The following is a 23,529-nucleotide window of genomic DNA, read 5'->3' on the forward strand; positions in this document are numbered from 1 at the left end:
GAAGGGCATTCAGGTGAGCCTTTCAGACAATGTTGAGGGGAGTGTTGAACTAAACCAAAACACGTTATGTGTGTAAGTATGTCAAAAGGGTGTAACACAGGAAAAACTGAATATATTAATTTGGAAAATTCAGGAAAGAATAAGGGATATGATCAAAAAAGCAATATTTACACGCTACCAGCACTACTGCAACTACCACCAATAAAACTACCAGACAACTCTACTTACAGCATTGAGGAGGAATTTGAGCTAAATCAAAAGAAGCTATGGGCCTGCAAATTGCCAAAATAGCGTATCTGAAAAATTTTTTGGGGATTAAGTTGGACTTTCAGGGAATACTTAAAGGGGAAGATCATCTCACAAAAGGCAATATGTGCACACTACTACAAATACTACTGTTACTGCCACCTTTGCTACTAATTCTACCTCTATTTATACTACAAGTACGGGCAAGAACTTTAAGAGGAAAATTTGATAGCTTAAATGTTATCGAAAGGGCATATCAGCAATGCCACAGAAGCAGGTTGTCAAAAGGGTGTAACATCAATACCTTAGGAACAGTTTCGTGTGTGAAGTTGAAACTAACAGGCATTGGTGTGAGGGATGCTGAACTACCAAAAGAAAATATATTCATCCTAATGCTAATGTTTCTACTCATACTACCAATGCTCTTACTGTTATTACTACTTCTATTATTACTACTGTCACTAAAGCTTAGACTATGTACATACTGCAACTAATGCTACTTAAACTAGTGCTACTGTGTACACCAAGGGTATTAAGGTGAAGCTTTTAATAGTAGCCTTTCTGTTCTGAATTAAAAAGTGTGAGCGTAACTGAACCCCCGTTCAACTCAACCCATTTGAAAGAACCCTGATTCAATTCAATCCAACCCCATTCAACTCTACCTCTATCCAAATCAACCGCCATCGAATTCAAAACATTTTTAATAAATCCCCAATAAATGTTACTTCATTTAACTGAGCCCCATGAAACTCAAATTTCATTCAACTCTATGCCCATAAAACTCAACCTTCATTCAACTCAACCCCTGTATAACACGACTGTCATTTAGCTCAAATAAGTACTAAAGAAAAATTTTCGTCGTATAAGAGCTTAGGGTGATGGAGAAAACATGGTATAAGTGTAACTGATTTTTCTAGGGAGCCTACATAACTAGCACAAACATAGTTAAGAAGCTGAAGTGCTCACAAGTATACCGTTTTACTTCAGCACCATCTATAGCACGAAGCTATTTGAAAATATTGATGATATGAGGAATTAATTTATATTGAAGGAATAGCATGGCTGAAATTATTGGTCATCAGAAGCGCTCCTATTGGAGATACGAAGAAAAAAACAGTTGGAAAACATTCAAGATTTACTCATTATTATGGCACTGTAATTTTTTTTCTTGTGAAGGTGAAAAAGATCTGTGTAGGTCAATTTGTCAAAAATAATACTTTTTATTCTGAATATTTGGTTAGTACCCATTTTTAAGAGAAAATGTTATAGCCTGATTGCATGTAGCAAGTCCGATTTAGCTAAGAACTTCTGTTATTTCATTACAGGAGTAGTTTCTGAGTAAGTATAGCCTGGTCTGGCTCAGGTTGTATAGCCTGGGTTGACTTCTTTGAATTACAAAGTAGGCTAGTTTAGATATGGGGGTAGAAGCTTGACTGACTGTAAGCTTGTTCTTGTCTCAGCTATAAATCATTAGCTTAGGCTGTTAACTTAAGGTTAACATTTAATAATTGGAAATCAAAATGGCTGCTTGTAGGCTAGGCTCCTTGAAGCTAGTCATAGCCTGGGCCTAGGCTACTATTGCTCAAATTTGGCTAGACCTAAGGTACTTGGCAAGTTCAGGCTGAATTCTAGTAGGCCTAGAATAGTCTGTTTAAAATGACCTTACCATTTTACTACAACCAGCCTTGGTAACAGACAATTTTAAGATCCACTAGTTTTTAGCAAAATTTCACTTCAATACATTTAAGAAGTTCTATTTTAGGACTTAAATATAGAAGCCTAACCACTAAAAATTTTAGAATGTACTTATCATAGCTTTTAACTCTATTCAGGCCATCATAAGAACAAATATTTAGAAAAATCTCTAATGCTTTCTGTGTGGTCTTTAGATCAGACTACATACATTTTTAATTTTTTTTGAATGATTTATTCAACATTGTCAATATTAGACCAGACTTTATAAATACAACACTTGCTTCTCAAGTAGCATATATTAAAATGGGACATATTCATTTTGTACAGAAGGCTTTAAAGCAATTGTTTCTGATAGTAAGGCAAAGTAAGAGTTGTATATTTTGATTTGTACTGGCTCAGTTGACTGTCATTTTTCATCTCCATCAAAAGATATTGCTATAAGCAACTTTATTTTTGCTGCAGGATGGGAGTCCAAAAAAATAAAAAAAATGCCTCTTGACAGAACAAGGAAATGTATCTTGGTACTGATCCAAATTCTTGCCCACTTCATGACCTTCAACTACTGTAATTCTAAACTGTATATATTTTAGACATACAAGAAATCTGTTATCTTGATGTATCATTTCTAGTTTCTAGCTTAGAAATTGCCAACCTTTTCTTTCATTTTTCTTATCCCTTGGTTTAGTGACTCAAAGTCTAGGTCAAAAATCAAACAGGTACTTGTTTATTATTCAGAACACACTCAATAAGTAAAGTTAGGTTCTTTTGTGAAAGAAACTACAATGCATTACCCAGCAATAAACTGTAGTAATAAATGGTATTTACTGTCAGCAAACCATATATTTACATGCAAATTGACTTTTTTCAAACATGGCCTATTGTTTCACTTCCAAAAATATTCTGTCTTTTAAGAGTATAGTCATATTGTGTCCATTGATGCACTGTTTTGTTGTGGGCAACAACCCCTTATCCTGGAAAAATATAATTCCCTCTTTTTCAGCCTTTGGCAAATCCCAAATCTTCATTTCAAAATCCATGTTCAAACACTATCTTCTATCACTATGCATAGGAAACTAAATTGAGTTTTGTCTTTGTGGCTATGAAACTGGATTTTCTCAGCAAAATTCTTGAGTGTGTTCTGAATTGAATTGAATCAATTGAGTAATGAACAAGTACCAAATATTTAATTAAAATATACCTGCATCATAGTTAGTTTCACAAAAGAACTAAACTTCACTTATTGAGTGTGTTCTGAATAATACCCAAGTACCATCAAACACCACCTTTCCAAAGGCTTCAATTGACTGCCATTTTTAGCTCCATCAAAAGATGTTACTAAAAGCAACATAATTTTACTGCAAGATAGGAGTCTAAGATTGAAATATACAGCATTTTTTCCAACAATAATTGCCTCTGTAGAGTTAGTCAAGAATAGAACATAAACTCCACTATAACCCAAGCTATAATTGATGTTCTAGATAGCCTAAGAGTCTTTTCCTTCTTTGGAAGTAGGGAAACTGACCACTATATACAGTCAAGAAAAAAAAAGATTAGCATAAAGAAGGTTTCAATTAGAAAACTTAAAACACATCTTCATTTAGATAAAGAGAAATATTTGTGCATCAAAAGTGATATTACTTCTTAAGGCTATCCTCTTGTATGTCATTGCTATGTACTCATGTTTGTAGTATTATATTGAGGAGGCCTATTATGGAACACATGTATTTTAGATTAGTTGCTATAAAAATTGTGGGGGATGTTTTTGTTTGCTTATTTCAAATGCAGGTGGAAGAGGGACAATTGTCCCCTATATTTTTAATTTTTTTTTTGGTATTTCCATTGAAAAAGTTATTCAATCTAGAGTTTGGAAAAACACTGTACTTTCATTCATAAAAAGCCCCTCCCCCCTCTGAACCTCAAAGAATTCGTGCCCTTGTCTGAAAATGGTTAAGTTAGGGAAAGAGAACTTCCAGGAATAGATATACATCCCAGATTATGCCCTTGGAAGGTCTGTTAAAGTGTCTTAATAAATCTAATAAATTAAAATTCTGCTGATAGGTTGTTTGTTACCAAAGAAAGTTCTTAAGCTGGGTGGATGTAGGAATTGATCTTTAGCCTAAATTTAATGCTGGGTAGATCTAATGAAAATTAAAGAATTTAAACAAAATTTGAACTTTAGTGTAAAGAGCAAGGTATTGATGAGGGGACAGACCCCCTCATATATGTAATAATCTCTGTTTGTTTTAAGTTTTAATGTTGCTCCTTACTTATCTTTTGATTTTTTTATTTATTTAATAGCACTATTAAGGACTATTTAAGCTGTTTTCAGCATCATATATTTGCTAAATCTTTATTTACATTGTTTTGAAAAAATTGTAATAATTATCTTGAATTTGAAGAATAAATCCTATATGGGTTAAAATTATAATTAGATCATTTGAATTGTGTTTTCAGTTTAGTTAAAGGAAGTGTAGACTCAAACCAAAATTAAAGAACAATTTTTTTTGTCCCTTTAAATTAAGGAACAGTTAAGACATGTCTTCTGCACAACCTTTTAAGCAATAGAAATAAGGATGAAACAGAGACATGAGCTAGAGAATGTCTCCCTGGGGAAAAAAATGGCTCTGAAACCATTTAACTACTACTGGCTGGTAAACTACTTTACCAGAGAGAAGAGATTGCCATTTGGAATTTTACCTGGTTCTTGAAATATTTGTCAAGCATAATTAAATTTAAAACTAGCCAAATTCATTAAAATTATTTGAGTAGAAGATTGAGTTTGATGAATAAGTTAGCAAAAAGTCACTAAACCATTATTTATGAAACTTTTTTGCAATTTCCTTTCTTTAATAATCAAATTCATTGCAATACTAATATGTTTTACCAGGATGGCATTGTTTTTCACCTATATCACTACAGTAACATTCTGGATGAGATGCTTCTCAATATTTTAGAAAGTAGTTGAGTCTGGTGAGTAAAACATTCAGAAAGGTGTCTTTGTGGGGTCTTTCAGCCTCCTTTGACTGTAATTTCCTCAGCTCTAATGCTTAGAAGATTGCATAAAACCTAATTTTAGTGCCCATGCTTGCTTTTTGTTGAATTTAGTTTAACTTTCATTCTACTAAGATTCAAGGAATAAATATAATTATAAAGTATAAGCTGCTGGAATTTTGAAAATTTGCATGTGCTACATAAAGATATGATCACCTAATGTTTAACTCCCCTAAATTAAATGTGCTCACTGAACCCCCTACTAGCAGCCCCCAAAAAACTGACAGTAATTAATCAGTAACTGATAATGAAAAATGCTAAGGAGATAGCAATGCTTAAATGATAGCCTGTCAGTATATGTTTGTGAAACTTTATTTTTATAAGCAAGCTTTTTGAAGAACAAATGTTGTCTTGAGCTTAACAATAGTCAAACCTAAAGATACTCCTTGCATACAATGTTTCCTATGAATCTTCCTCTAAAAACTGACTGAAGACTGCAAATATTATTTCTCCCATCAATTTTAGTTGTACTTTGTATTAAATGTTAGTGAATTATAGAGTTCAAAAGAAATATGAGTTTTTTAGGGCTCAGAAAAAAAATCTGGGTCCTACTGGGTCCCTTCTATTTAGACTACATCTTTTTAAAAGTTTGCAGTCCTTCAGGTGTAGCCACCTATTTCTATCCTGTATTTATTTTGATTTTTTTTCTTTACAGTTTATAGAAATGGACCCTTTTGAGATGAAGCCAGGGCCATCAAGGTACACTTTTCCAAATGTTCCACCTGAAAACGGTGTTGCAGTACCTTTACAGTTACAAAGACTGGAAAAACTGATTGTCTTAAATCCATATTTAGACTTCTGTGAATCATTATTTAGAAGTTGCCTTGAGTAAGTATTTGTTTTCATTTGTTGGGCTAAAATTTATTGCTGTCAGCTTATTTATGCTAGACATTTGTCAATATCAATTTGTCTCATTTATTTGTAAGAACAAAACAACATTAAATTTATGGCTTGATAAGAATAAATGGCAAAACATTTTCAAATAATTTGCCTAATATTATTGCTGTTTTTTAAATAGAATGAATTCGAATCTAGAATTTCAGGTAAGCTCATTTGCACATTTAAAACTATATCTGATCAAATCCTATACTCTGGAAAGAATTCAATCATATTTAATGATGGTCTAAAAAAAAAATCTTTGTTGCTTCAGATGGTGATATTCTGCCAATGGTGTCCACACCTTTCTATTTTAAAAATAAAAATGACAGTACATACAGCACCAATAACTCCTACAATAAGATGCAGTTTGCAGACACCACTGAATTGGTTTGAGCACATGCAATTATCAAGAACTTAGCTTTTATAGTTTTTAAGTAAGAAAGCTTGATTGATTACCAATCAACAAGGAAACATAATGTATGGTGAAAAATTATTGTCTTGAGCTTTGAGCCTCTAAGGACAGTACCATTTGTGACTCAGTTATTTAAGTAAAATAAATAGGCCTAAGCCATTGCTGTTTTTCTGATTTTCTGGGGTTTTAATGGCTCTTGTCAACTTGACACTGATTTAGCTTGTAGATTTTTAAAATTAAAAGGACTATGGCCACATAATCTAATTAATTATAAAAATTTCATTACCTTAAATTACCTATCTTTAATCACAGCTTGGAGAGAATCTAAGGATTTTCCATCCTTTTAATTCTCTGTTATGACTTCTATAGGTTGTTGGATGTGGTTGCTCACTACAATTGGGTTGAGGAGTCAACAGCTTCCTAGTTGTACAGGAACTCTTGCTGTTGCCATTTTTTGTCAAAATTTTGCTTGAATGCACCAATCGAATCGACAGCCACTGAATCTTCGGAGATTTGATTCCACAAGTTGGTTACTTGATGGTTGAAGAAATGGTTGCTCTTTTTTTTCTAGTATTTCCTTGCCCTTCTTGAAATAGGGTGACACCAGGGATATTCCAACCTCTAAGTTGGTCACACGCCCTCGGGCGTGTGCTGGAGATAGTTCTTTTAATCATTTGGAGATAGTTCTTTTGATCATTTTGAGAGATTGGAGGGCAGACGACGATACAGATTTAGCATCGGTGCTGAACTTACACTGACAATCAACAATGACTCCCAGATCTCTCTTTTCAGAGACTGCAAAAAGGGAGTTACCTTGGAGATGGTACTGCTGATGTTTATTATGATTGCCGAAGTGGATTACATGGCATTTATCAGCATTGAAAGAGGGAGCCATGTATCAGACCAAGTCCCAAGAATAGCAAGGTCCTTTTTGATAGATTGGAGGTCATATGGTGTAGCTACTTTGCCAACAAGTTTTGAACCATCAGCATAAAGATTAAGGATGTTTGAAAGAAGGTTCTTATATAAACTTGATGAGAGTCAACCAAAGATTGGTCCTCCAGGGAATGCTGTTTAAAACAGCTGTAGATGAGGAGAAATGAGGGACACCTTGAGAGTCATGAACTCTTGCAACTAATGTTCTTTCTGATAGGAAACTCTGTATCCACTGGATAATAACATCGTCAACAGCTTCTGCTTTGAGTTTGGTGATGAGGAATTCATGACAAACCCTGTCAAATACTTTCAAGAGTCCAGGAGCACCATGTTGACAGGGAAATCTTTATCCAACAGTGATGTAGCATAATCTTATGTCTATATAGATTAGTATCAACAGATCTTAAAGATCTGAAGCCATGTTGAGTGGAAGTGAGAATTTTCTTAATTTCCAAGTGCTGAATTAGAGCTCTCTTGACAAATCTCGAGCACCTTTACCACTGCAGAAGTGATGCTGATGGGACGGTAATTTTCTGTTCTTGGGGTCTATTTTTTTTTGGACTGGTGTGATTTAGGATGTTTTCCAATCTGACGGTAATCCTCCATTTTGTAGGGACTGCTGGGAGATTCTATGCAGGGGAGAACTGGGAATATTTCCATACTCCTTGAGAACCCTTGGGTGTATCCCATCTGATCCTTTGGATATGTTAACATTGAGTTTATCAAGGCTAGTTAAGACCATTTCTTCAGTAATTGACAATTTTGGTATTGGATCAGATAAATTTGATAGTGCTGCAGGGATAGGTGGACAAGATATGATGGTGAAGGCAGAGGCAAACTGGGTGTTCCTGGAAGGCAGTGGCAAACTGGGTCTTTAGGAGGGGTGGACCCCTCCAGCATTCCCAAAATATTTTTTTAAGAGTTTAATTTTGCTTTTACATATCTGTCTAGATCTTTTAAGATCTCTCACATCCTTAGCCAAGAGTTGTCATTTCCTTCGATTATACCATCCCTTTGCTCCAGGCAAGTCTTATTTCATACCTATTGTGATTATGTTTGATCAGGTTGAAAACTATGTAAGCTTTGTTGTTAGTGTTTGACTCGAAGTATCTCTGATATTTAAAGTGAAAGTGACTTAGTGATATTTAAAAGAAAATATATATTGATAGATGGCGCAGCAATCTCTCTCTCTCTCTCTCTCTCTATATATATATATATATATATATATATATATATATATATATATATATATATATATATATATATATATATATATATATATATATATATATATATATATCTCTGAATTATTTGTCTTTACTGTTTTTATTGTTTGGTAAATGACGACTTATACTTATTGACGACATGACTGCCTGTCCATGGATTATTCTTTATGCTTGATTGTGTATGGCTATGCTATTTGACCTATGTGATTGTATGGATGAGGTAGGGTTAAGGCCTCATTCAAGTGCTGGTCTATATTAGTCACTAATTTCGGAATATATATATATATATATATATATATATATATATATATATATATATATATATATATATATATATATATATATATATATATATATATATATATATATATATATATATATCAAAAGAATTTGCTTTTCACGTCAAACCTAATACATTTTACAAAATACATGAATAAGACGAGTCAAAACCTAGTTTAGAAAGTAAAAAAATAAATAGATAGATAACAATAAAATTAATGACTAGTTTTCCTGGCTATAATAGAGTTAAACAAAACTCTTGCAATATCTTTCATGGTTAGCAGGGATAGGAGTCAGTTTGGGGATGGTTTGTTGGGATTTTATACAGGATGGTTTGTTGTTCATGGGAAGGCAGGGTTTGAAGATGATGGAACATAATTGGGGAATTGATATGGTCTGGGTACCAAACAAAGGCACAGGAGGATTATTCTCTCGGTCAACGTGATGAGCATGAACCGGCCTAGTAGATAATGATATGGAACCTTCCCTTCACCATATATGATTCTAAGTGCTAATTTTTGGACATTTACAATTTTATAAATATGCTCTGAAAAAGACCAAAATGCAACACTGGATAAGCAAACTGTAGTATTGGCCGAATAAAAGAACAATAAAGTTGGAGAAGATCTTTAGGGGGGATGGGGGTGGGCAAGACAATTTTATCAAAAGTTTTAGAAGGGAAACTGGAGGGGAAGTTTGTTTGAGGATGTTTTAAACATGGCCATCCCACTTCAAGTCAGCAGTAATTGTCACCCCAAGTAGTTTAATTCGTGTGGGGGGGATTTAAAAAAAATTAACTGTCAAAACTGACGATTTATTAGCGTTAACTTTCATCTTTGACAAAGATGCTTCCTGTGTGACATCGTCAAGCAATGCCATAATTGAGCTTTTAATATTTCGTTGGCAAACCTCAAGTGCTGACAGGTCGTCCACATACTTCCTTTGATCTGTGTAGTCATTCATGAGGCTATTAATCATTATAAGGAATAAAATGGGAACAATGAGGAATCAATGGGGCCTCACAAAAGATAGGAAGGGGATCGGAATGAACATCTTTATTTTTAAGCACTTGAGAACAATTTGTTAAAAAGGAGGCAACAATTTTAACTAGAAAGGGACTTGCTCGAAATTCGTCAGCAGTTTATTTACAAGTTTATTGTAGTAAATTAGGTCGAATGCTTTCTTGAGATCAATTAATAAAAGATTCAACCAAGTATCTGGGCTTTCGGGGTTTTTAAGAATAATGTCAAGAAGATTAACAAGGTAGTGTGAAGTAGACGTCTCCTTCAGGTTTCTAAACTGTTGTATGTCAATAAGTTTACGAATCTCAGCCTTTAACCAATTAGATAAGAAACTCCTACATTTTTGAAAAAGAAAACTGGGGTCAAGGTGATTGGTCGTACTCCAGTAAAATCGTTCAGGCCTCCAGTATTTCAGATTGGGGTAATATAGCCCAGCTTCCAGCACGATGTGTAACATCTGGAATTACTAATAGAATTAATAATACTAACAAGGAGTGTTGATAGTTTATCAGGGAATGCTTTGATCAAATCAAGACAAGGGTAGTTGGAGCATTGTAAAAGGTTTTAAGGTTAGTGCGAATAATATCCAAACTGGTTCCATCTTTTGTAGTAGAGAAATCAACAGTTTGCTTAAGCGTCTGATCTTTGCACAGATAATTAAGACGTAGTTCGTTTGCGTCTCCTGCTATAAAAATGATGGCATTTGGATACTTTGTCGTCACGAAGTCAAGGCATGCTTTTAAGCCTATCTTGAAAATTATGACGAGAACAATCATTCTTTCTAGGTGAATAATAAAATGATCAAACGATTAAATTAATATAAGGCCGAGGCAGGCATTTGGACTTATTAGATATCCAATGCTATAACAGTAGATCGCATTGACGCCAATCATCCAGACCAGCTTTCTATTGTATGTTGATCTACAATTATTGTCAATATTGTTGGCCAACATGGCAGCCTCAACAATGGTTGAAATACCTTATTTCACTTCAATTTCTAATTGAATATTTTACTTTACATCCTAAACATAGTAATACCACAGCTTTCTTTGATACCTTAGAGAAGTTCATAAATATTTAGATTTTTTTTTTAGTTCTAAAGCAGCTGCTTCAAGTCAAAAACTATTGGAGAAGCTATGCTGCACAGCGGGGTAGTCTCTTTGACAGAGAGTTTTTATTACCTTAGTAGTTTCAGGAAATGAACGTATTGATGGTCTAACTGGTCTTCTTTCACAAATTGAAAAACACTTAGAAAAAGAGGTTTGTTTAATTTTTTTGGAAAGATGGGGTGAAGTGAAGACAGGTACAAGAATTAGAGTTATTGCGGCTGCTTTATTATCTTTCTAATCTTGTAACTCAAACCAAAAAAAACAGCTCTCATGATTGGTGCTCCCTTTCACCAACAAAATGTGCCTAAAACCCTTGTTGAATAAGGGAAGAGGATTTTCGTTAAGGCAAGGTACATAAGAACGGATTTTTGAACAACAATAATTGCTTTTTTGTCCCCTATCTTCTGAGGCCTTAGTTCATTTTTCCTGGTTTTGAACCTAGTCTCTTTGAAATACTTCGCAAAAAATGTCAAGTAGTTTTGTATATGGGCCAATGAGACAACGTGATGTAACTTCAATAGGACAGCTTGTTCTTGTTATCTGTTCTTGTGATGATCATCAAATAAAAGAATGGTTTTTGTGCTTCGAGACTGCAAATGACTTGATTGGCGTAGGTCTTGCAAAGCAGATTTTTAAACTGCATAGGGTTTGGATTAGACATGAACAAGTTAGTTGGAATTGATAGATGGAGGAAGTATTATGTCCGTTTAGTAAAAGGATGTTCAAGCAGGGATGTTCCACATTCTGCTTTGTGTTGTTTAAACCTTGCCCTAGTGAAGCCCGTCATGCTGGACTAAATCCAAATGCTATATAGATACTTCCCCAAACGAAGTGAGTCGCCAGCATCTGCACTACCATCTTTTCTGCCCTATTCAAGAAAAGCAAAAGCTCCATTGCTTTGGCGACCCACAATGGATTGAAAGACATGATAGTGTTATGACTTTTCTGGAGCTTTTCCCTGCTGTTGTTGGAGTACTTGAGCGCTTCGTTAAAAACTAGTCCAGTTCAGGTCTAATGGTGAAAGCCATCTCCTTAGTAGTAACCATAACTGGGTTCAGCTTCATTTTCTCTCTGATTCTTGTTGGGAAAGTAAGTTAGATTCTGCTTTCAACTTCTGTTTATCAACAGTAGGAAAATTTAGATCTACTTGCCTGCTGTAAACATATCGATCTATGCAAGTCTGCCTTAAAAAGATCTAGCGGAGGTGGATTTCTCTTCTATTTAGGGAAAAGCAGCCCAGACAGCTGAGAATGTTGGTACTCTCACCTCAATGCCAAAACGCCGTCGTAGGTCATTCCTTTCTTCAGACACTTCTCTTTTTATAGAAGGAAGGTCTTTTCCCCATACCTCTAGCAGTTATGTGAAGAACTCGAAACGAGATTTCTTAACCACCGAGCTACAGGATTTCGAGTCCAACTTCTGCTCCCTCCTTTTATTGTTGAGGCTGTATTAGCAAATGTTGTGACGAAGCTACAAAAGTATATGCAGCTCTGTTTCTGTGAGAGTAGTCTCCTTGTTGAGCTGACTGTCTGGCAAATTAATTAGAGTTCTATGGGCGAGTCTCATCATCCTGATAAAGTTTCTGAAACTCTTCGTGTCTTCGAAAACCGCTTTTTTTCAACTGTCCATTCACTCTTGATTGTATCTCCCACTCTTTCTGTTACCACGGCATCTACAGTGTTCATTTAGCACGCTAAAGGGGCTTAAAACATGCCTTTAAAATCAGACAAGAGAGGACAGGTTGAATGGTTTCACACGCATGTCTATTAATCATGATGTCAAGGTAGATATTAGTACTATTTTAAACGACTATGGGAGAAAATGAAGGCGAATAAAAATATGAGTAGTATTTAAAAAGTGACTTTCGTTTAGTATCTGATTCATGGAATAGTAAGATTAGAGTTCTTCAATCAGGGCTATTGAGTTGATTATTTTATCTTTTTGTAGTAGTAGTGGCAAATAAGCTCAGGAAGGAAACTATGAAGGTAATATACTTAGTTCTGGAAATTTTTCTGCTCTTCGGTAGCTTTTAGCTGGTACCCCCACACTCTCGCAAACAGAAATCCTAAATACACCAGTGATAGTAGGATACGCTAGTTAGACATCTGTATTTTATACTTTTTGTATGTGACCTTTAGCTATTTTAAATGTACAAAATTCTAATTCTATTTTATCTTGTGATGCTAGAAATTCACAACATCACAGGAGCTTATATCTATACGTTCAAGAAGTTTCTGAATTTAACTATACACTTTTGAATGGTCCTGCGAATAGACGAATTTCTAAACTAGGAAGAAATTACATTTCTAGAGAAGCATTGCTTCTCTGGTGACCAATGTTCTTTAGACCCTCTGTACAGACTCCTCTTTGAATTTAGACAAACTTTGTTATGGACAATGTTTTATTGTTTTAGGCTTTCTGACCACACATATGCCAAAGAAGAACCAGAAATAAGCCAAGCTCAGAAGGAAATTGAGGATGTCAAAATAAAAGCCAAAGCTCAAAAAGGTAAAGGTCAAGACGAATAGTTTATTTTTTTAGCTTATTAAGAATTCTAAATTTCCTGATTTTGTAGTTTCTTATCACTGAGATTTCTAGGCTAAAATAGCTCTAACGATACTAAAAAAAGAAACTTGAGAAATATGTCATCATTTCAAAAAGCTTTTGTGAATTTTCTTATAATGTCTTATGGATAAACTGCGCCAATGCTCAAGAGACGCTTGCCAAGGCAGGTTGTCTGAATGGAGAAACTTGGAAGTAAGAACTTTATATTTAGAGCTCAGAAAAGAGAATCACAACAAATCTCAATATGCTTAATTCTGCCCACTGGAATATCGAATCATCTCTGTGGATTGTTGCATTCTTGGGGTCTAGTGGTATAAGGTTTTGTTTAAAGGTAGTTAAAGAATATTGCCAGAAATTTTATGTTCACTAGGCTCAGATTTTGATACTTCAGAAGTACTTTAGATTTTCGAAAAATAATACCCCTGACCTATCGAATTATATTTATATTAAAAGTTGCCAACTTGAAAAAACAGCTAGTCAAACTATGATCATTTTAAATCAGAATACCTTTTAATTTGAAATTATATTTGAATACCCTATATATCCCTTGTTGCGATAGTCCAAGGTAAAAAATAAATATATGAAAAAATTAGGCGCTTCAACAAGGTACTTTTTTTAGTTCCTATTTTATAGGGGGAGTGGTCTACATAAGACTCAAGGGCATATCCTCTCCTGCTTTACATAAATGGTGTAACTTATAATGCTCAAACTGTCCCATTGTTCCGTAAAGAGTGATGTATGCTCCCTGCATCCTGAAAAATTAGACGATTCTTACTATTTCCAGCATTTTTCACTGTGTGAAACACCTGGCAGTAACACGTATTGGGAGCTGGGCTAATGAGTTTAGTCACTGTGTAAAAAACCCTTAAATTACAATTTTAAACTAATTAAACGGTTGTAAAAAGAAGACCAGTCAATTGATACTGATTTTGTTGGACCTGCTTCCAAAACGACTAGCATTTTATTTAGTTCTGCCCACCTTTGCGTGGCAACTATATCTTCATTTATGAGGAAGAATTTGAATAAAGAAAGTATTTATTTCTGCTGGAAGAAATCGAGCCTTTTATGGTGAAACTGAAACACAACAAGACCAATTAGATATATATTCCTAATCCTGTAATCCTAGTTATTTTAAAAGGGAAACTGTAGAGATTGTAACTACTGTCAACTTCCAACAATAGTTTAGCAATAGACAGAGAAGTAGCTGTCACTAATGGATCCCAATGTCAAACCAAGGTTATTAAAAGACGTGGAGATAGGGTAGGAATAGACATTGTTGCAAATGACTTAACTTTTGGGAAAACAGCTGCAAGCAAGAGGACTAAAGCAGTTTTTTCTACTCATAGTTAGCACTATATAATTGAAAGGAAGGATCTACTGTAAGGTAGCTGATACAAGACAGAGCCATTATCCAGAAGCTTCTTGTGAGCTTCAAGGTCAACCTTTATTCTCAGTACATCCCTTGCAACCTGACAATAAACGCAAATATACCAGTTTTTCAAGATGGTCAAGAGGGGACGAAGGAAAAGAAAATTTGAAGAAGGTGAACGGACATCCTTCAAGAAGAAGTCTTATTGCCTATTTCAGTTGTTCTCAAACTTATTTAGACACTGCACTCCTTTTCACCCACAAAACATTTTAGGTACCCCTTATCAGTTACCAATACAAAGTAAACTATGCCTGTCGTAGAGTTAAAGAGTTGTTTTATTTTTGTTGGCCTGGCGCGCGTACCCCCTAAAAAATTTGGCGTACCCCCAAGAGGTACGCGTACGACAGTTTGAGAACCACTGGCTGATTTGATTGGTGGAGGGTAAAATTGATGAATATTCAGCCAATTGACAAAAGAAGTTAGCCGTCTTTAAAAGTTTGTGTGACCGAATTCCCTCTCAAAATTTGGTTAATGTGGATGAGGAAGGCCTCAGTTAACTTAAGCTCTTGATTTCAAATGGATTTGCCTGCTACACTTGGGCTTTTAAGACAAAGTAAGTTTGAAGTAATAGAGATGCCATGTGATTGCTTTGATTTTCCGATGCAATAACTTCCTAATGCAGTTTGGCTTTGAAAAAATTTGCCAGTAGGTTTTGGTCTTTTATTAGACATACTTGTCTAATACACGAGCAAAATATTTAAAGCTAGTGAGGGATTGTACGACAATATTAGTTTCAGAAATGTTCCCTGATGTCTCTGAGTGAAAAAGTAGAAATTGGATTTGTGGTAGGTAGTTAGAATACTTGTAAGTTCTTTGAAACGAATAAGGCTCATATCTTGGATCTGGGAACAGAACTTTTGGATACTTACGAGCAGTTTCACCTGCATCTCTGCAATTTTGACGATCAAGTAAAAAAAAAATTCATTACTATTCCTCAAATAATTATCTAAGGAAGCGAATTTTCAATTTTTGATATTCCTTTTTCATAAATCAAATAGATTAATTTTAATGGTTTAAAAATCAGCAAACTATAAAAGTATCAAAATAGGAGGTATTATGGTAGATCCTTCTGAAATAGGATACACGTCACTCCCACCCTTTTCACTCTATGTTCATGTTTGTTTTAAATATTTTGCTCTAAGATCTGGCTTCCTTTTAGATTAGAAATTTTTGCCTCAAGTTGCTTGAGCCGCTTCAAGGCTAAAGTTGTATTTTAGGCCAAGAAATACACATTCCAATTTCAGAAATAAATGGGATGATTTCTGGACCCTACACGTCTTATAACCCCCTCCCCTCAAGTGTTTTTGAAATGGTATCCTTGCTTTGAAGTTTAGGAAAACTTAAAAACTATTTAATTTAATTCATCTGTTGACATTAAACATGTCTTGGATTCCTTAGATTCATGAAATGTTCTATTGTTTTAGAAAAGCTAAAACTTGCTGCTGAAGAGAAGCCCAAAATCTATAACTTTGACAGAGTTGGCAGAAATCGCAAATGGCTGCAAGATATTCTTTTAGCTAACAGCTCTGAAGATGAAGCATTGAGTGACTCAGAAGAAATAGAATATATGAAAGAATGTCAACAAATCCGTGATTTTCACAAGAAAAAATTTGTGACGAATCCAGAGGTATGTTTGTTTTTTCTAGTTCCTGTGTAAATATACTTATTTTTGTGGATTTCTGAAATGTTGTAGTTTTGATGGCGACTGTTTATCATCCTAGACATTAAGCTCTACTACTGTTCCAAAACTTACGACCTGCTTACGTGATTTCTATAAATTTATAGAAAAGGCAAAATAATTGCAAATACATCCCTATTAAGGAATTAGAGAAGAATTTAATAAAGTTAAAAAAAAATAAGGCCAAATATCCTGGCTGAAGGATAAATGAGTTTTTGAAGTAGGATAAATACGAAGTTAGAAATAAGGTTTTGCAAATTATATTTGATAAATAGCAAGTACCTAGTGACTTTGGGAAACTATAATTAACCACTATTTAAGAAAAGTCATAAGAGTAAATGTAGTAATTATAGAGAAATTTGCTTGATTTCAGTGGAAGTCAAATTGCTCAGCATGATCTTATTTAGGCCCTGAAAAGGTGTGGATGAAGTTCAAAGAGGAGAATAGAGTTCTTTTGGAATGGTAGAGGTCGCGTTGACCAGATTTTCGGTTTTATGTTAGTATTTTCAGATTGTGAACAGAATTTGGTTTAACAGAGAGAAAAGATTGAGTAAAGGTTTTATCCTTGATACCAGATATCTATCTTATAAAGTTCTATGTATGAAGTTAATATTGCTGGGGTTAAGGTAGGAAGCGAGGCTCACAATTGATTTAGTTTGCAGTTGGGTATTGAGCAGGGCTGTGCTTTGTCCCCAGTTAGAGAATTATTAAAGATGGTATTAATATAAAAGTCAATATAATAGTTTTAGAATAATAGACGATTTTAGCGTCTTAATAAAAGCTTCGGCTAAAATAATTACTTTGGGGGGGGGGGGGTTCAAGAGGTCAGTGTGCGAGGATAGATTTCAAAATTTTAATCATTATTGCTTTTTTTAATCTATTTTAAATTTGGATGAAGAGGTGAAGCTATTGTACCAAGAAAAATGACCAAAAGAATAGCTTTACTTATCTAAGTAGCATTATTAGCAATACACTAATTAGGCAGTTAAATTGTGGCCATTTGATACAGCTAATTATGACAGACTGGATTGTATTTCTCTAATAGTTTATAATTAGCAACTCGAAAATATGTTTTATTGACTTGTTTTACTATTAAACAGTGTTCTTGGCATTTTCATAGTGTTGTTATGATACAGCTTGACAAAAAAGGGCTATGGCTTGCTGGAAACATAAATTGTGTTTTTTCTTTCTTTAACCTCTGGTGCTTTTTTGGACATTTTCTCTTCGTTTTCAATTGCTAAGTGTGACGGTTTAGTCCTTGTGGTGCTACCTGATGACTTGTTGCCTTTTTACTGTTTGTATTTGGTTTAAGCAGTATTATGAGAACATACCATCATTACAGGAACAGTTTTTACAGTTTAACTGAAGAAACACCTTTCTTGTTTTATTCATTTTTTTCTTTAATGTTCAAATCACCCGATTTCCTTATATATTTTTTCCATTTGATGTTATAGCTAAACGGTACCCACAGTCTGTTTCCCTAAAATGCGCATCTTATGCTTCGTTGGCGAAATAAGATTTATTTTACTTTGAGTACCATTTCTATGACGGTCACTTTCTAATTCACATCTTTGTTTGCAGTATTATTCGAGATATAAACATTATGGGGCTGGAGTTTTATCAACGCACGACCGTTATATTGAAGTACAAGATGAGATTGAGTTCCGTGTGCCACCTGTGGAAATGGCAGTATTAGCTACATCAAAGTCAGAAAAAACGTCAAGAAAACAACAGCTTTTTCCTAGACAAGTGGTAGGTAAATTCATGTAAGCGGCTTCATATTTGGAGCTGTACATTAGTGTTTTAGAAGAAGTTGCGCATTTATGTTTTTAGAAGAAGTTGTTTTAAGTTATTTTTTTTTTGTTTTTGGAAGTTGTTTTAAGTGGTGCATTTATGTTTTTCTTAAATTGTGTGAAATCAGAAAGGCATATAATATGAGCAGTAAATGGTCCGATGGGGGTTATAAATTTTGGGATATGAGTCACTTTTAGATCCGGCGCGTCCACTTGGAGATTCTTGATTGATAGGGTAATTAAAATCGGTTTTGGCTTTGTAAGTGGAAGTAAAAAACAATATCAAGGCTGAAAAATGACCTCTGATCAAACATGTACACAGACTCCTTTAAGGAGATTAAATGCAAAAAAGAAGTTTTTTTTAACTGAAAATAAGAAGCGACATTAAAACTTAAAACGAACAGAAATTACTTCGTATATGAAAGAGGCTGCTTCCTCATCAACGCCCCGCTCTTTACGCTAAAGTTTGACTCTTTCTCTCAATTCTTCTTTTTAAAACAGTAAAAATTCTTTAGCGTAAAGAGCGGGGCGTTGATGAGGAAGCGTGACTTTAGGGGATTCTATGACTATGAAAATTTGCTCGTAACTTTTGATGGGTAAGACTAAACTTGATGAAACTTATATATTTAAAATCAGCATTAAAATGCGATTCTTTTGATAGCTATTGATATCAAAATTCCATTTTTTTTTTGAGTTTTGGTCACTATTGAGCCGGGTCGCTCCTTACTACAGTTCGTTACCACGAACTGTTTGATTAAAAAAAAAAAAAAAAAAAAAAAAAAAAAAAAAAAAAAAAAAAAAAAAAAAAAAAAAAAAAAAAAAAAAAAAAAAAAAAAAAAAAAAAAAAAAAAAAAGGTGACATGTATGAAACGTGTTGGAAAATCCATAAAGCTTTTACACTTTGGCCGTTGGGGGGGGGGGGGGGTTGGTCAAAGAGACCGAAGGCTTTTTTCTCTTGTGCATGCTCGCCTTAATCCGGTCTAAATGAAACAACAATGTTTCAGAAATGGGCTCCAAACGTTAAAATCATTTAAAATTGTCAGACGAAAATAACAATTTTATGTAAAGGCATCATTTATGTATTGGTATCTTTGACGCAAGATTGAAGAAAAGCCATCCTCTACGAATCCAGTATTTACCTAGAGATTGCTGAAACTCTACAGAGCCCCCCCCCCCCTCCCCTGTCTCACTCTCTGTCTCTCCTGTCTCACTCAGCCTTTCTCCTTGTCTCTCCACCTCTGTTCCACCTCCTTCCTCTCTCTCCCCCTCTCTCGCCATTTTTCTAACTCTTCTCCCCATATTTTCTTCTCTAATTTGTAATTTTTTCTGTGACCTTGCTCTCTTTCCAGGCTCCAGTTAGAGAGACGAAATCATTAGAAGGCTTCTCAAAAAGTAGCCAGGTATCCAGTAAAAGCTTTGCTAGCATCATTTCATCAAGTTTGGAAAAGAAATCATCCTCTCTATCTTCCGATTTAATGCAGAAAAAACGAGGAAGAAAGCGGAAAGATGTCAACGATGATATTGAATCACTTACTTTCCTCCGGTATCATATTTATGTTTTATTTCTTTTTCTTTATAGATAATAATGAAAAAGACATGATAAAATGGGTATTAGATGGCCTTAAAAGCTGCTTGAAACATTTGCCAACTCTTGACCAACATTTTGTTCAAGGTGCTTGATCCCGCTTTATTTCTTCAAAAAAGGAAACCTGGCCTCTTGTCCTCTTATGGTAGTAGTAGTAGTAGTAGTAGTCCCACCGTTTGGCGTAATTTTAGAGTTTATGTAATAAGGATGCGAATAAAAAACTTCGACTCTATTTCCAAAAGCCATTGTTCTATGCTATCTATCCTGCCCATTGGTGTTACCTCTGTTGTAAAAAACATCTTTATTTTAGGTATTCCATCAAAATCCTTATTATCATTTAGTTTGCTTTGAGTTGGGATAAATTAATTTTCAAGATAAAACCACCCTTGGTGAATAAATCATAGCAAGTCGAGTCACGTATGATTATTTTGAATGTAAGATTTTTGAAGTAGGAAATTTTGTATGCTAAATGCCGTGTCGTCTCGTGGGACCGTGTTAGATCAAGAATATGATCATTTATATTGTTTAAGATGTTGAGGAAAAAAAAATTCTGGGATCAAAAGACAAAGAATTTAGGGTTGCCAATTCACGAAAGTATAGGGGTGGGGGTGGGTTTACGAATTAAATAATGAAAATATAAAAAATGCATTTTCTAAATTGTAGGGGGGAGGACAATATTTATTCATTTTTTACAATAAAAATACCAGAAAAGGGTAATTTCCAAAATGTAAGGTGGGAACATTTGCTTGGCTATTTTGTTTGAACATGTTTTCCAGATAAACCAAGACTGTATATGTAGAATAGTTGTATTGAATGGCCCTCAAGTTGGCAAGACGCCCAGTTATATTGAATGTTGTCGGACTGAGACTTCAAAAAACAATTAAATCTTATTTAAGATCAATTTGGAGTGGGCTGAATCGGGAGCTGTTAGTGGGTCGGAATGGAAAAGAAGGTTTTACCATAATGCTTTATTACATCTTAAGATTAATTATTAATTGTTATCTTAATTATTAGATCTTATTAGACGTAAATTTTTATCATGTGCAAGTTCAAATTGCTGAGAAAAAAATTTCCCTTGGTTAGAGGACTATATTATACAAGGATAAATGCTTAAGTTTAGACACCGTGAATTAGAAAATCCTGGTACATTTGATTTTTATTCATGGACCAGCAGTTTGCTAATTAAAATAACGTCCGTAGTAAAAGTAGAGACCGCATTTTTCTGGTGTTCTAAAAATCGTGCTAATTTATGCCATAAACAGAAACGAATTAATGGAAGAATGCAAGGATCTGCATAAATCGGACGGTTAATTTGAAAATTAGAAAAAATGAGGTATTTTTAACTTACGAACAGATAATCGGATCTTAATGAAATTTGACATTTAGAAGGATATCGTGTCTCAGAGCTCTTATTTTAAATCCCGACCGGATCCGATTACGTAGGAGAGAGTTGGAGGAGGAAAAAAGAAAACTTGAAAAACGCTTAGAGGGGAGAGATCGTGATGATATTTGATGGGAAGAATAATCTCAAGTCCTAGATACGTGATTGACCCGGATTTGCTCTCTTGGGGGGGGGGGGGGGGGTATTTCGGAAAAATTAGAAAAAATGAGGTATTTTTAACTTACGGGCGGGTTATCGGATGTTAATAAAAAAATTTATTTGGAAGGACCTCATGTCTCAGAGCTCTTATTTTAAATCCTAACCGGATCCGGTGACTTAGGGGGGGGGTCGGAAGGGGAACCGGAAATCTTGGAAAACGTTTAGAGTGGAGGGATCGGGATGAAACTTGGTGGGAAGAATAAGCACAATTCCTAAATACGTGGTTGACATAACCAGACCAGATCCACCCTCTTTGGGGGAATTGGAAGGGGGGAGGGTCTATTGTATAAATTAGAAAAAATGAGATATTTTTAACTTACGAACGGGTGACCAGATCTTAATGAAAATTGATATTTAGAAGGACCTCGTGTCTCAGAGCTCTTATTTTAAATCCGGTGACATTGGGGGAGTTGGATGGGGAAACCAGAAATCTTGGAAAACGCTTAGAGTGGAGAGATCGGGATGAAACTGGGTGGAAAGAATAAGCACAAGTCCTAGATACGTAATTGACATATCCGGACTGGATCTGCTCTCTCTGGGGAGTTGGGGGGATTTCCAGCGCTTTGGCGAGTTCGGTGCTTTTGGACGTGCTAGGACGATAAGAATTTGTAGGCTTGTCAGGAACCTGTACAAATTGACTTGATAACAGTCGTTTCCCCGATTCGACCATCTGGGGGGAGCTGGAGGGAGAGGAAATTATGAAAGTTGAGGTTTGTTTATCTTACGAATGGGTGATCGGATCTTAATGAAACTTGATATATAGAAACATCTCATGTCTCAGATGCTCCATTTTCTATTTGGGACATAGGGGGTGGAAGGGGGAAACGGAAATCCTGGAAAACTCTTAGAGTGGAGAGATCGGGATGAAACTTGTTGGGAAGAATAAGCATAAGTTCTTGATACGTAATTGACATCACCGGACCGGATTCGCTCTCTTTGGTGGAGTTGAGGGATTTCTAGTACTTTGGCGAATTCGATTAAATATACAAGTCATAGATACGTGACTAACATAAGCGGGCCGGATCCGATCTCTTAGGGGAATTGGAGGGATTTCTAGTGCTCTGGCGAGTTCGTTGCTTCTTGACATGCTAGGACGAAATCGATAAGTCTAGTTACCAAGTCTAATTTTAGGTTCCAGCCTCGTCATAAGTGCCACACGAGCTCTTGGCTCTTGTTGTTGTAGAGTTTTCTGTATACATAGAAAATGTTTCTTTTGTCTAGGATTTTTCTATAAAAATAAACAAATTGCGGATAAGACTTTTCATACCACTCTGTATTAGTTTTTGTTCCGTGTAAGCTTTCAATCAATTTTGGGAATATATTTCGTTCTTTTACTGTTTCACTGACATAAGGATTTTGAAGGATGGTTACCAAAGCATTTTTTCTCAAAAATTTATTTTTAGTTGTGTTTTGTTTTTAGGCGTAAGATTTGGAGCGCACATGTAGTTAAAGACACTAAGAAAGCACAAAAAGCGATATTGAGCATCAGAAAAGATAACTTGACCGTTTTAAGACGACTTGCTGTGGGATGCTCAAGGATCGTTCGACAAAAAGCTTTACAGGCAAGTACAGGAATTATTCCTTTTTATATCTCCTTAAAGCTGTAGAGGCTCATTCCCCTCAACCAGCGTCTTCACAAAAATTTCGAGGGTAATACCTGAGAAGGTGCCAGAATTTAAATGGTTTTGCTTAGAAATGAACCATTTTGTGTGAAATCCTACTCCCTTTTCCATTCTAAAGGTCAGTTTCTGTTTTAAAAAACCCCTACAAACTACACCAAATGCAATGTTGTATTTGAGGAATTTTTTACAGTTTGCTAGGTTAAATATATTGTAAAATATGACAACTATAGCAAAATATAAAATTTTTTGCTGAAAAAATAGACATTGGTATACGAGTGTATATGTAGCCCTTCCTCGGGACTTCGTTGATCAGCCTAGCTGAATATAGCCGATAATCATAGGTGATATTCAAACCGATTGAGACATTTAAATGTTGGGATACCTGTGTTCCTAACCAAATTG

The 23,529-nt window shown here is 34.9% G+C and overlaps 1 protein-coding gene across 4 annotated transcripts in view; it reads left to right on the top strand.

Moving 5' to 3' along the window:
- The first annotated feature begins 1,276 nt into the window (after window positions 1-1,276).
- The window catches only part of LOC136039331 (chromatin-remodeling ATPase INO80-like), a 138,516-nt gene continuing 116,263 nt past the window's right edge, over window positions 1,277-23,529 (top strand). Inside the window, exons 1-7 of one of the 4 annotated variants that reach the window (XM_065722956.1) lie at window positions 1,277-1,482; window positions 5,648-5,820; window positions 13,269-13,363; window positions 16,274-16,476; window positions 18,109-18,279; window positions 19,670-19,863; window positions 22,926-23,067. In XM_065722956.1, coding sequence (XP_065579028.1) covers window positions 5,657-5,820; window positions 13,269-13,363; window positions 16,274-16,476; window positions 18,109-18,279; window positions 19,670-19,863; window positions 22,926-23,067 — 969 coding nt within the window. In that variant the 5' untranslated portion in view covers window positions 1,277-1,482; window positions 5,648-5,656. The remainder of the gene's footprint in view (window positions 1,483-5,647; window positions 5,821-13,268; window positions 13,364-16,273; window positions 16,477-18,108; window positions 18,280-19,669; window positions 19,864-22,925; window positions 23,068-23,529) is intronic. The other 3 variants (XM_065722954.1, XM_065722953.1, XM_065722952.1) reach the window with 3 other exon arrangements.

Source organism: Artemia franciscana, chromosome 19 (assembly GCF_032884065.1).
Source record: "Artemia franciscana chromosome 19, ASM3288406v1, whole genome shotgun sequence".
Taxonomy (NCBI): domain Eukaryota; kingdom Metazoa; phylum Arthropoda; class Branchiopoda; order Anostraca; family Artemiidae; genus Artemia; species Artemia franciscana.